The following is a 12,991-nucleotide window of genomic DNA, read 5'->3' as shown; positions in this document are numbered from 1 at the left end:
AATGTACCTCTCTAGTTCATGTCTACATGTTTTCAATTTTCCCATTCAGTATGTGAAACGAGAAACAAATAAGCATTTATACAAATACTAAGACTTGTAAAATACCCATTTTTTTTTCTGTGATCATACTGGTCACTATATATTCTCTGCTACTGCCCACCACCCTTTGCATTCTGTCATACAACTGGTTCAACCTTCTGCCCTACATTCCTACCATTCAGCTCATTGATCAGTCTTTCATGCAGAACAGGTTCATACTGTAAGGCTTAGTGAAGTTTAGATTATTAACATCCATCACAGCTCCCAGCTCCACATCACCGAGGAACTCAAGTTTCTCTGACAGAATCTTACCTTTATGAACCTAAGGTGTCTGATGTCCTCCAATCTACTTGTTTTTAGATACTGCATGCTCTTTCTTAGCATTATTTTGCGAACTACTGTAGAAAAACTAATAGGTATGTAGTTGCCTGTCTCCTCCTCCTTCTCAATTCTATGTACAAGAGCCCCTTGGAACCACTTCAATATTCAAGGACAAATGGAAAAAAGCTGTACAGAAGCTTGGGGAGGGAGGATTGCTTCTGGCCCCATGGATGCCTTTATGATCTTCTTTGATACTCAAAATCTACCTAGCAGTGCTACAAAAGGGATGCAAGATAAAGATAGATTGAGCCTTTCCCATGCTTAAAAGTGATGGCCGGTCCTGTGAAGCGAGCTCCCTCCTGGAGCCTGCAACCGTTTCCTCTGCAATTTTACCATACAGAAGCTGTTGCAGCTACATTGGTTAAAACACAAAAGTTGTTAAATTACAAGAAGATTGTGAAAAATTACAAGAGGACCTTATGAGACTGGGAGACTGGACAAATGACGTTTAAAGTGAGCAAGTGCAAAGTGATGCATGTGGGAAAGAGGAAGAAAGGGATCCCAACAAGAGAGAGCCTGAAGATCCAAAACCCTATGTGCTAATGAAAGGGCCACCAAGAACGCTGTCTTCAGCATAAGATCTTTCAAGGACGCCTTCTGGAATGGCTCAAAAGGAGGCTTCTGAAAAGCCCAAAGGACTAAATTAAGGTTCCACTCTGGACACAGCATACAAACATAAGGCTGCAAGTGGCACACTCCCCACAAGAATCGAACAATATCCCACAAGAATCAAACAATATTCGAGTGAGCCGCAAGTGACATCTTCTGTAGTCAGCCCCTGAAACAATCCAAAGCCACAACTTGAACTTTTAGAGAACCCAATTCCAGTCCTTTTTGAAGACTTGCTTGGAGATACACTATGATGTGCGCGATGTGAGCAGAGAAAAGAGACAGACAACAGCCCTCACATATGCTATAGATGAAGAGTATTTCCAAGTCTCAAGCAAGGTAGCAATGACCAAATTAGAATAACCTTTTTGTCTCAACTAAGCCCTTCAGTGGCCAGATCCTCCATGAACACCGGACCTTGCTTCAGTAGGCCGTGTACCTGCGGAAGACAGAGAGGACCCCCATCCAGCAGTCAAATCATACCACGGCCTCCATGGCCAATCCAGGGCAAAGAGAATTATTGGACCCTGGTGCAGTGCGATCCTTTTCAACACACAGCCACCATGGGCCAAGGAGGGAAGACATATAGTAGATGTGTTTCCGTTCTGCACTGTAATAGGGCATCAATTCCCATCATGGCACAAAGTTATTCAAAGTTGTTAAATCGCAAGAGGATTGTGAAAAATTACAAGAGGACCTTACAAGGCTGGGAATCCAAATGACAGATGATGTTTAAAGTGAGAAAGTGCAAAGTGATGCATGTGGGAAAGAGGAACCTGAACTATAGCTATGTAATGCAAGGTTACACATTAGGAGTCACCAACCAGGTGTCGCGTCCCGCACCCCTACCTGCTCTTCCGCCGCGGGGGGAGGGAGCCAGCGTCCTCCGCGGCGAGGGGTAGCGGCCCGAAGGCCTCGGCGTGGAGTCGGGCTCCGCCGCAGTGATGGCTGTTCCGGCCGGGACCGGAGGCCGGCGACTGCGGCCGCCGGTCTCTCGGTCGCCGGTTGTGGAGGCGATGTTCGCGCCGCCGAAGGAGGCGGCGCCAGAACGCGATGGTCAGCGTCTTCCTCCCTCCTGGGCAGGAGGGCCCGGAGCTCCGCCTCTGAGGCGCCGGATTGGGAGGCCAAGTTGGTGGTCCCGCCTGGGAAATCGGACAGAGCCAATCAGAGGGGCTCTGCCGATACCCAGGGCCGGATTGGTGGGCTGCTCCTACGGGGGCGGGGCGGCTGATGTGGTACTGTATTTAAAGAAGGGAACTGAGCTAGCACTTTGCTTCAGGTTCTGTTCCCGAAGCCTATCTCCATGGTTCCTGTGTTTGGTTGTCTTCCTGGTTTTGCGGATTTTGGAATTTGGACTGTTTCCTGGTTTCTCTGCCTAGCTGCCTGCCTCGACCTCCAGCCTGACTTTGACTTCTCTACTAGCCGCCGGCCTTGACCTCTGGCCTGACCCCGACTACGCTTTTGCTGCCGGTCCTGATCTGCTGCCAGTCTTTGGACTCTTCTTTCCACCTGCCCGCTTCTCTCCCGGTGCCAGCCCAGGCCAGTCCGGTAACCCCGCGGTTCCTGAAGTCCCGTTGACCGCCTGCAGCTGAGGGCTCAACCCTCGGTGAACGGCGGTCGCCGCGGGTGAAGACTTGGGGTTGCGCGGCTGTCCTTTGAGGTCCTTTTGGGCCTTGCGGGACCTAAGGGCTCACCCTCCTTGTGGACAAGACACCAGGAAAGGAATCTAGGCGTCGTTGAAAATACGTTGAAACCCTCTGCTCAGTGTGCGGTGGTGGTGGCGGCTAAGAAAGCAAATAGAATGTTAGATATTATTAGGAAAGGAATAAAAAACAAAAATGAAGACTTTACAATGCCTTTGTATCGCTCCATGGTGCGACCACACCTCGAATACTGTGTGCGATTCTGGTCTTTGCATCTCAAAAAAGACATAGTGGAATCCACAATTCCAGGAATAACATGTATAGAATGTGTGTACGTTTGGGAAGCTTGCCAGGTGCCCTTGGCCTGGATTGGCCGCTGTCGTGGACAGGATGCTGGGCTCGATGGACCCTTGGTCTTTTCCCAATATGGCATTACTTATGTACTTATGTAGAAAAGGTACAGAGAAGGGCGATGAAAATGATAAAGGGGATGGGATGACTTCCCTATGAGGAAAGGCTAAAGCAGCTAGGGCTCTTCAGCTGGGAGAAGAGACGGCTGAGGGGGAGATATGATAGAGGTCTATAAAATAATGAGTGGAATGCAACAAGTAGATGTGAATCACTTCTTTACTCTTTCCAAAAACACTAGGACTAGGGGGCACGCAATGAAGCTACAAAGTAGTAAATTTAAAATGAATTTGAGAAAGTAATTCTTCACTCAAAGTGTAATTAAACTCTGGAATTCGTTGCCAGAGAATGTGGTAAAAGCAGTTAGCTTAGCGAGGTTTAATAAAAGGTTTGGCTAGCTTCCTAAAAGAAAAATCCATAAGCTATTATTAAAATGACTTGGGGAAAATCCACTATTTCTAGGATAAGCAGCATAAAATGTATTGTACTGTTTTGGTATCTTGCCAGGTACCTGTGACCTGAATTGGCCACTGTTGGAAACAGGATGCTGTACTTGATGGACCTTCGGTCTATCCCAGTGTGGCAATACTTGTGTACTTATATACCAAGAAGAGAGAAACGACCAGAGAGAACTCCAACTTGTAACCTTCTGTAAGAATATCCAGAACCCATTGGTCTGACCTGATTTTGGCCCAATCCTCCCAAAACTCCTGGAGACATCCTCTCACCAGAGGAAGAGAAAAGAGTAGACTAGCCTCACATCACTGCAAAGCTCTGGAGGCATTGGGCGCTCTAGCTGACTGAGAGGAGATCTTCCTGTCTGCACTGAAAGAAAATAGACGTACCTGAAAGCGGGACTTGTGACCATATTGCTGACGACCAGGCCAGTACCGTCTGCTATCTCAAAATAGAGAACCCCTTGGATGACCAGCGGATTTTTGGCTTATCCTCTGGCAACCGCTGTGGAATAGTTTACCCAGTTCTTTCACCAAGGTACGGAGATCTTCTCCAAATAGCCACTTGACCCGAAAGAGCAGTTTAACGATACTTGACTGACACTGCATCCACTACCCAGTACTGCCAGGGGTGGTCTGCCCTGGGTGCAAGCAGCAAGTGGGTGTGAGGAACAGGTGTGCAGCTGTTGGCTCTGCCAGTTCCCTGCCCTCCGATGTCAACTTCTTGTTCCGGGACAGGGGACTGGTAAAGACGACAGTCGCGTGGCCTGTTCCACACACCCCCCTTGCTCGGAGGAGGGGGTCATCCACCCTGGGTGGCATCTGCTGCTGGACACAACTATCCCACAGATTCTGAAATTGTGGGAAGCTGAAAGTAGGAATTTATGACTTGAATGTTGAATAAAAAATAAACTTATGAGGGTCATGTGACGCTATGCACAAGAGCGGGCGCGGATAGCTCTGCTCTATGAACCTTCTTGCAATTCCCGTTTATAAAATCCCTGCATTGAGCGCTTCCTTCAAGCCGACCCTGCTAGTAAGTCCTCTTTGTCTTGCCTACGACTGGAGTTGGAGTTCGGTGCCAGAGATGGCGACTAAATCGGTGCGCAAGGACAAGGAGAAAGGCAAAGTCTTAGAAGACAAGATGGCGGCTCCGGCAAGCCCGCCAAGCTCAGCGGTAGGCTCGGCGTGGGCGGCTGAGATTGTGGCGAGGTGACAAGCGCTATGGAAGCGATCCTGGATAAAAAGCTACAGGGCTTGGATTCTAAACTGGAGGGATTGCAGAATAATATGCTGCAATTGAGCCAGGACCTGGTGACTTTTCAGCAATGTACCGGGGCCTTGGAAGACCAAGTTGTGGTGATTGAACAGAATTACTCCAAACTACAAAAGCTGGTGGAAACACAAGCAGAAAAGATTGAAGACCTAGAGAATAGGTCTAGACGCAATAATTTGCACTTTGTTGGTCTCCCGGAGGAACTGGGGGACAGGGAGCTTCGCTCTTTTCTGGAGACATGGCTGGTGAAAGAACTTAAGCTGCCAACAGACATGGGTCCTCTGTTAATTGAGCGGGCACATCGGGTGGGTCCGCAGAGGCAGGACTCCACTAGACCGAGAGTGGTGATATGCCGTTTGCTTAATTTTGTTAACAAAACAGCAATCATGCAAGCTTTGCGTGGAGGAACGGGACTGAGTTACAATCATAAGATTCTCTGCTTTCAAGATTATTCCATGGCGGTAGCAACACTGCAACGGAGTTTTTTCACCAGTCTGTTCCCAGTTGGTGCAACATAAAATCAAATTTGCACTGTTATACCGGTGAAACTGAGGATCTACTACCAATCAACCACAAAAACATATAACTCAATACAAGAAGCTCAGCAATTTGTGAAACAAATGCTAAGTAAGAGAGATGAGTGACCCGTCGTGATAAAGCAGCTAATGGTTGGAGTTGTTAACTTTACGACTTCAGTTCACTTTGAATTACAATTATTGGTTGTTCATTTAGTGATATAAATGGCTGTAAGAAGCGAAACTTTGGTAGATCTCACAACGGTTTGTGGGACACACCCTCCGATTGGGGAACATGAGATCGGGGAGAATGGACTAAGCTGAAGTGTGCAGGGTGAGGTCTTACTCTGCCAAACCACGAAAGTTTGGAGTGGATTGAGACTCAGAGACAAGACGAGTGCTTGAGTGGAAGGAGAATATAGCTTGTGGCAGCTGTGAGTCTGTGAGATATTTTGCAATAAGGAACTGCTTTCGAGGGGACCGAGATTTGCTGTTTCAGTAGTGGGGAAATTAATGGTATGTGCAGTTTGGGGGAATGATTGAAACGGCTAAGTTGATTTTGACTGAATACAATATAATGGTACCAGCATGGACGCTGTGGGAGTTTGAATCCCAGGTGACTCATACAGAGACTTGGAAACTGGTTGGTGGAGGAATAGCAGAGATAGAGGCGACATCATATGGTAGTTGGCAAAATTTGGGGGGCTGTAGACACCTTTGTGTCAACGGTGTAGACAAGCTGACAATACATTTTATCATGCTTTTTGGAGTTGCAGGAAGGTCCGTGGATTTTGGGGTAGAGTTGCTAACTACCTGTCGCGCTTGTTGGATCGGGAGATAGCGGGTACACCGGTTCAAATGCTTCTAGATGTGCCTGGTTCCTTTAGGGGGGCCTCACCGGAGGACACTTTGTTGTTCCATAAATTCTGCTTATTAGCAAGGAAATGTATCTTGCAATACTGGATGGCCGATTCGGCGCCAGAATACTGGCACTGGCGTAATCTTGTACACCAGTTGATAACGTGGGAAGCGAGAGAATCTAAGAGTTCAGTTAAACGGAAAAAATTTTTCTTAAACGTCTGGGCAGTTTATATAGCTACTTTGTCCCCTAGAGGGAAGAGTCTGGTACTTAATGTGTTGTAGCCAAGTGATGACGTGGAGGGGCATAATTGAACGAAAACGTATATCTCCATGGGCGTTTATCTCCGAGAACGGGTCCGTGAAGGGGCGGACCGAACCGTATTTTCGAAAAAAATAGACGTCCATGTTTTATTCGACAATTTGTGAGCTGGGCGTTTTTGTTTTTCAGTGATAATGGAAAATGAAAGCGCCCAGCTCAAAAACGAATAAATCCAAGGCATTTGTTCGTGGGAGGGGCCAGGATTTGTAGTGCACTGGTCCCCCTCACATGCCAGGACACCAACCGGGCACCCTAGGGGGCACTTTTACAAAAACAAAAAAAAAGGTCAAAGAGCTCCCAGGTGTATAGCACCCTTCCCTTGTGTGTTGAGCCCCCCAAATCCCCCTCAAAACCCACTGTCCACAAGTCTACACCATTACTATAGCCCTAAGGGGTGAAGGGGGGCACCTACATGTGGGTACAGTGGGTTTGGGGGGGTTGGACAACTAAGCATTAAGCAGCACAATTGTAACAGGTAGGGGGGGGGGGTGGGCCTGGGTCCACCTGCCTGAAGTCCACTGCACCCCCTAACAACTGCTCCAGGGATCTGCATACTGCTGCCAGGGAGGTGGGTATGACATGTGAGGGTGAAAATAAAAAGTTGTGAAACATCATTTTTTGTGGTGGGAGGGGGTTAGTGACCACTGGGGGAGTCAGGGGAGGTCATCCCCGATTCCCTCTGGTGGTAATCTGGTCATTTAGGGCACTTTTTGGGGCCTTATTCGTGAAAAAACAGGGTCCAGGAAAAGTGCCCTAAATTCTAGCTACAAACGCATACTTTTTTTCCATTATTGGCGAAAGGCGCCCATCTCTGATCGGGTGATAACCACGCCCCAGTCCCGCCTTCACCACGCCTCCGACACGCCCCCGTCAACTTTGTACGTTTCCGCGATGGAGTGCAGTTGAAAACGTCCAAGTTCGGCTTTCGATTATACCGCGTTATTCGTTTTTGGGAGATAAACGCCTATCTCCCGATTTAGGTCGCAATATAGGCGGTTTTGTCTTTCGATTATAAGCTGGATAGAGATAACAGGCATTTGTCTGATTCGAGTGGGGGTGGGGGACAAGGGAGGGGTGGGAGTAAGGGTTTTATAGGGATGAAAGGGTTGGGGAGGGAGAGTATGTGAAGAAGTGAATGGAGGTATTAATATACTGATTATTTAATAATTTTACTCCATCAGAGATAACGATGATTAAGGGGCTGGAGTAAGAAGCTGCAGGAGAACAGTTACTATTGTAAGGGAGGGGTGGGAAGATGGAGGAAATAAGGGAATAATTTGAAGACAGTTAGAAAAGTTGACTTGTCATTGCAAAGTCGCATTACTTTATTTTTGTATGTTGAGACAAATTTGTGTTGAAGTATTTAATTCTTCTGTACTGTTTTCAATAAAAGCGTTGAAATATAAAAAATAAACTTATTAAAAAAAAAAAAAGAAACCAAAAAAAGTCTTGATTACATAGGTCTTCATGAAGTTCATACCCCTTGACATAATGCTTGGAAGCTCCCTTTAGAGCAATAGCAGCCAAAAGTCTACCAAATTTGCTCAGTGGGATGGTGCAAGTTTTACTTTCTCTTTCTTTAAGAATAGGAAAAGCTTTTTTAAGTTGACTAGGGATTATTTGTGGCCTGTGGTCTTCAGAACTGTGCGAGTATTCTGAAGACTGCTGTGCTTTGAGCTTGGGAATCTCCAAGCAGCTATTACGGCCATGGGTGAAACAGGCAGGTCAGGGGCGGTACAAGAGGTGGAGTTGGAGAGGAGCTGGACGTTATGCGAGTGCCAGTAATATTAATTGAAAGTAGAGGGCTTTAGGCCATTAGGGTATCAGCTAAGAGTTATTCTATAACAGTCCATTTATGTGCCTTTCTGCTGTCTATGACTGATTCTTTATAGAATTACCCTCTGCATCTCTTTACGGTGATACATGTACATGCTATATCCTATATAATCATAATAAGAATAATCTTTTCTGAGCAGCATTTTGATACAGCATTAACACGGGCTAATCAAGAGTGGTTGAAGTATGTGTCATCCTAGAGTTAAGTCATATTTTTTTGTCTCTTTTCACCTACTACTTTCTTCAAATAATATAAAAAGATACCAAATTAACATCCCTCTCTCACTTTAGCTTTTTCCTGGCACTTCAGATGAGGAATCTGTAATATGATTATCTTTTCTTAGACACTTTTATAAGCACTTTATCTCCCTGGCACACATTTCAGTGGAATTTACCAAAATGGTTTTGGACACAATTTATAGCAAGGAGCTCAACTTCAGCTGGGACTGCTGTAATACTATCTATTATTCCTACATACCATGGGACCAGGACCTTTGGTAACATCTTGTTCCAGTTTGATTGAGGCTGTGTTATAGGCCAGCTCTTTCAAGTCATAACCAGCACAAAAATTACCTCCTGAAAAACAGCAAAAACTGATGATGTAGTCATTAACACTGGGAACCTTGCATAAAGGTCATTGCAGATCTTACATCCCATCTAAACTACACGTTCCAACAAGGCTTATTCCCCAAGGACAAAAGCAACATTTTACTTACACCATTACCAAAAGACACCAAGAAGAAATCAAATGATATCACCAACTATCGTCCTGTGGCATCCATCCCACTGACAACCAAATTGATGGAAAGTATCGAAGCCAAACAACTCACGGAGTATATCAACAAATTCTCAATACTTCATGAATCACAATCCGGTTTCAGACCCCTCCATAGTACAGAAACTGTACTGGTATCTCTTCTTGCCAAATTCAAGCAAGAAATTGCACTAGGTAAAAACATTCTCCTACTTCAAGTCGACATGTCTGGCACATTCGATATGGTAGACCACTACTAAGTATACTTGATGGGATAGGAATCGGAAGGAATATACCCAAATGGATCAAGGGGTTCCTAACCACAAGGTCATATCAAGTAAAGTGAGTGAGTGGCTAGAGGGTGTGGCAGGAGAGTTTGTAGTGGGTCAGAGAGTGCTTGAAGTGTGGCTCTGCTGTGTGTGACCGCATTGTTTGTCGGTGGTGGGAGAGTGAGTGTCAGCTTCCGTGTTGCTGATGTGATTCACCAAGATGGTAGGGAGAGGTGAGCACTGGTGTCACTGCATTGCACCTGTAGTGTGGGGAAATGGAAGCACTAAATGCACAGGTGGCTTACATATTGGAGGAAGAGGGGAGGCACCACAGGAGGTACTTACACCCCAGAGTTTTCAGGCCCCGTAGCAGTTTCCTAGACCTCACTGACCTGCAGTGTATCACTAGGTACCGCTTTGATAGGGCTGCCATTCAGTACCTTTGTGACCAGCTCCAACCCCTCCTGCAGCCCAGGATCCGTAGGAACACCACCATCCCTGTGCACAAAAGATCACTGCTTCTCTATCTTTTCTGGTCACTGGGAGTTTCCAGTCTGTCCTATCTGTGAACACGGGTCTCACCCAGGCTTCCATTTCTAATTGCCTCACCCAGTTCCTTGATGCCTTCCTTACCCACACCTCTGAGTACATCAACTTCCCCAGGCCCTGCAGAACAACATGGCTGACTTCTACGCCATAGCTCGCTTCCCCTCGGTCACAGGCGCCATTGACTGCACACATGTTGCACTCAGACCCCCTCGGGCATGAGAGGCCACTTATATGAACAGGAAAGCATTCCACTCACTCAATATGCAAGTTGTGAGTGACGCCCAGTGGGAGATTCTAGACATGTGTGCCCGATACCCAGGTTCCACCCATGACGCCTATATATTGCAGCACTCAAGAATCTTCTGCAGGTTTGACCAAGGGGAGATCACCGGCGGATGGCTCCTAGGTAAGTGCAGCATGGATCTGCCCAAACTATACCTCCTCCATCGGGCAACCCTCAGCACTGTCTCCCTGCAGCTCACTCCATAACCCACTATTCCCCTTCCCCCCCCACCTCCACAAGGTACCCACTCCAAACAATACACACTCATCTTTCTCATCCTGCTTCTCCCCAAAGGTGACAGAGGCTACCCACAGCGGAGTTGGCTCATGACCCCCATAGTGCACCCACAAACAGGGTCAGAGAAGAACTACAACAGTAGACATCGGACCACATGTGGCATCATCGAGCGCACCTTTGGACAACTTAAGAACAGGTTCCGATGTCTAGACTGTTCTGGAGGGGAGCTCCTGTACAGCCCCCAAAAAGTGGCAAAGATATTCCTGGCCTGCTGCATGCTACATAATTTGGCAATGCGCAGAGAACAGGCCCTCCCAGAAGAGCAACAGAACCACAGCAGCAGGACCCAGATGAACAGGATGAGGAGCCCCCCTCCACCTCCTGCCCACAGAGCAGAGCAGAGTGCACACCAGCTGGGGGTCAGAGCCAGGCAAAGACTGATCGAGACAAGTCTTGTGTGAGAGTAAGTTGACATTTATTTCTATCACATAGTACTTACACACCACCACCACCCCCCCTCCGACCACCATCACCTGCTCTATGCATATTCCCCTCCCTCCAACCCTCACCCCCCAGAATGTCCCATCACTTTCCCCGCCCCCTCCCCTGGCCCCATCCCCTCCTACCCCTCCCACCGTGTTCCTTTGCAGCTCGTGCTGCAGGGGAACTCTGTTGAGAGTCCTCTGATGAGCTCCCACTCTGCTCCTCTGTGTCCACAAGGCACAGAACCCAGAAGGGGAGCTGGTGTGGTGGCTGCTGGACCAGTGGCTGGGGAGGCTGAGGATCTCAAGCTCCTCTTCTTTGCGGGTGGTTGCTGTGCAGTGGTGGAAGTAAACGCCACTTGTTGCTGCATCAGGGCCGTACTAGGTGCTATCACGTCACGGCCGAGGCCCTCAATGCTGTGCTCCAGCCGTTGGAGATGCTGTACCACTTCACGTTGGGCCTGTACCGCTTCCTGTTGCACCTGTAGTGCTTCCCGTTGCAGCTCCAATTTCTGGCGCCGGTAATCTTCCATGTGCACATTCTGGCCCAGCAATTGTGTGGCGAGGTGCAGTAGGTGCCTCCTCTGGCTGGATGGCCTATGCTGAGCAAGTGACCCCCCACTTCTGCATCTTCCTCTTCTTCTGTACCACCATTGGCAAAGGCTGCGGGTGGTAGAGGGAGAACCTCTGCTGCGGGTGGTGGAGGGACAGCCGGCGCTGCTGCTGCTGGGTCCTGTGGTTCCACCCCATGGTCCTGTGTGCTTTCTTGTGCAGGCACACTTCCAGGCCCACTGGTTTGCTGCTCTGTATGCTGGTGGCCACTAGGGCAGGCTTTTTCCTCTGACTGGCTGTCATCAACTGCATAGCAAAAGGGGAGGAAGTATGTTGGTCAAAATAACCCACTTTTGGTTTTCAGCATTCATATACATAGCCCCCTTACAAAGACCCAGCAAAGAGATGGTGAGGAATGTCATTGTACATGGTACAGAGCTGGAGACGAGCACAGTGTACTACAGAGACTGATGTGGAAGAGAGCCACACAGACAGGTGGGTAGACATAGAACTGTGGAAGGAGTGCAGAGGACACAGTGGCTACAGCACAAAGGTGTGGGAAGGCGATATGCAGAGTTTGGTGATGGGAAAAGAGGAGGGAGTGGGGAAGGCCCCCAAAGCTGTGAAACAGTGGTAACCTACACACACATTGCTGGAAACCCTCCCCCCTCCCCCTGGCTACTCCATGTCATGGTCTGTAATGAATAGTGATTTGTATTGCTTGTGGTGTTCTCACCCCTTCCCCTACTTAGGAGCACCACACTGTTCCCCACTGGTGTAAAACAGAGTGTAGTGCACCACAACAGATATCCCAGCTTCCTAATGGTCAACCTACCTCAGCCCTCAGGCTGTGCTGATGTGTCAAGGGACCCAATGCCATGGATCCCCTCCTGGGGCAAGAGCCCATTAATGATGCGCTCGAGGGGGGTCAAGTTAGCAGTGTCATCTGCTTGGGGGGTTGGCACCAGCCTTCTTCCTCACATTACACCTCAGCACCAGCCTTCTTCCTCACATTACGCCTCAGCCGGCGCCACTTCCGTTTGCAGTCTTCCACATCCCTGCCACAGTGGAAGACCGTGTTAACTCAGTCCCTTACTGCTTCCCATTCTCTCTGCTCTGTTGTAGCAGCCAGCCTCTGGCCCGTGGGGGCAAAGAGATGTGTGTGCCTTCTCTGTATTTCCTGAACCAGCAGTTCAATTTCAGGGTCACTGAAATTACCTTTGCGGGTGGGTGCTTGGCTTTGGTGCCATTGTACCAATGCGATGCAATGAATCGAAAATACTGAGAAGGGCGCTTAAATACTATCCCAAGGACGCCCATGTAAGAATGCGATGAGCGTCCCCGAGATGGGCGTCCTAATTTCGATTATTGACCAAATCCCTAAACGTCCCCAGCTGCTCTGCCGATTTGGGTGTCCTCATTTCGATTATAGGTGGGGAACTATGGACGTCCACTAAGATATATGTAAATATAGGATGTGGAAATATAAAACCTTTAGATACTGTCACTTGTCTTAATTTCCA

The 12,991-nt window shown here is 48.1% G+C and overlaps 1 protein-coding gene across 3 annotated transcripts in view; it reads right to left on the bottom strand.

Moving 5' to 3' along the window:
* Positions 1-12,991, bottom strand: part of LOC115473804 (mevalonyl-coenzyme A hydratase sidH-like) — a 58,276-nt gene that overhangs the window by 23,161 nt on the left and 22,124 nt on the right. For all 3 annotated transcript variants that reach the window (XM_030208929.1, XM_030208937.1, XM_030208920.1), the window contains one exon: positions 8,821-8,918. In XM_030208929.1, the coding sequence (XP_030064789.1) occupies positions 8,821-8,918 (98 nt within the window). The remainder of the gene's footprint in view (positions 1-8,820; positions 8,919-12,991) is intronic.

This window comes from Microcaecilia unicolor, chromosome 1 (genome assembly GCF_901765095.1).
Source record: "Microcaecilia unicolor chromosome 1, aMicUni1.1, whole genome shotgun sequence".
Classification (NCBI taxonomy): Eukaryota; Metazoa; Chordata; class Amphibia; order Gymnophiona; family Siphonopidae; genus Microcaecilia; species Microcaecilia unicolor.
This window is presented reverse-complemented; position numbering and strand designations above follow the sequence as displayed.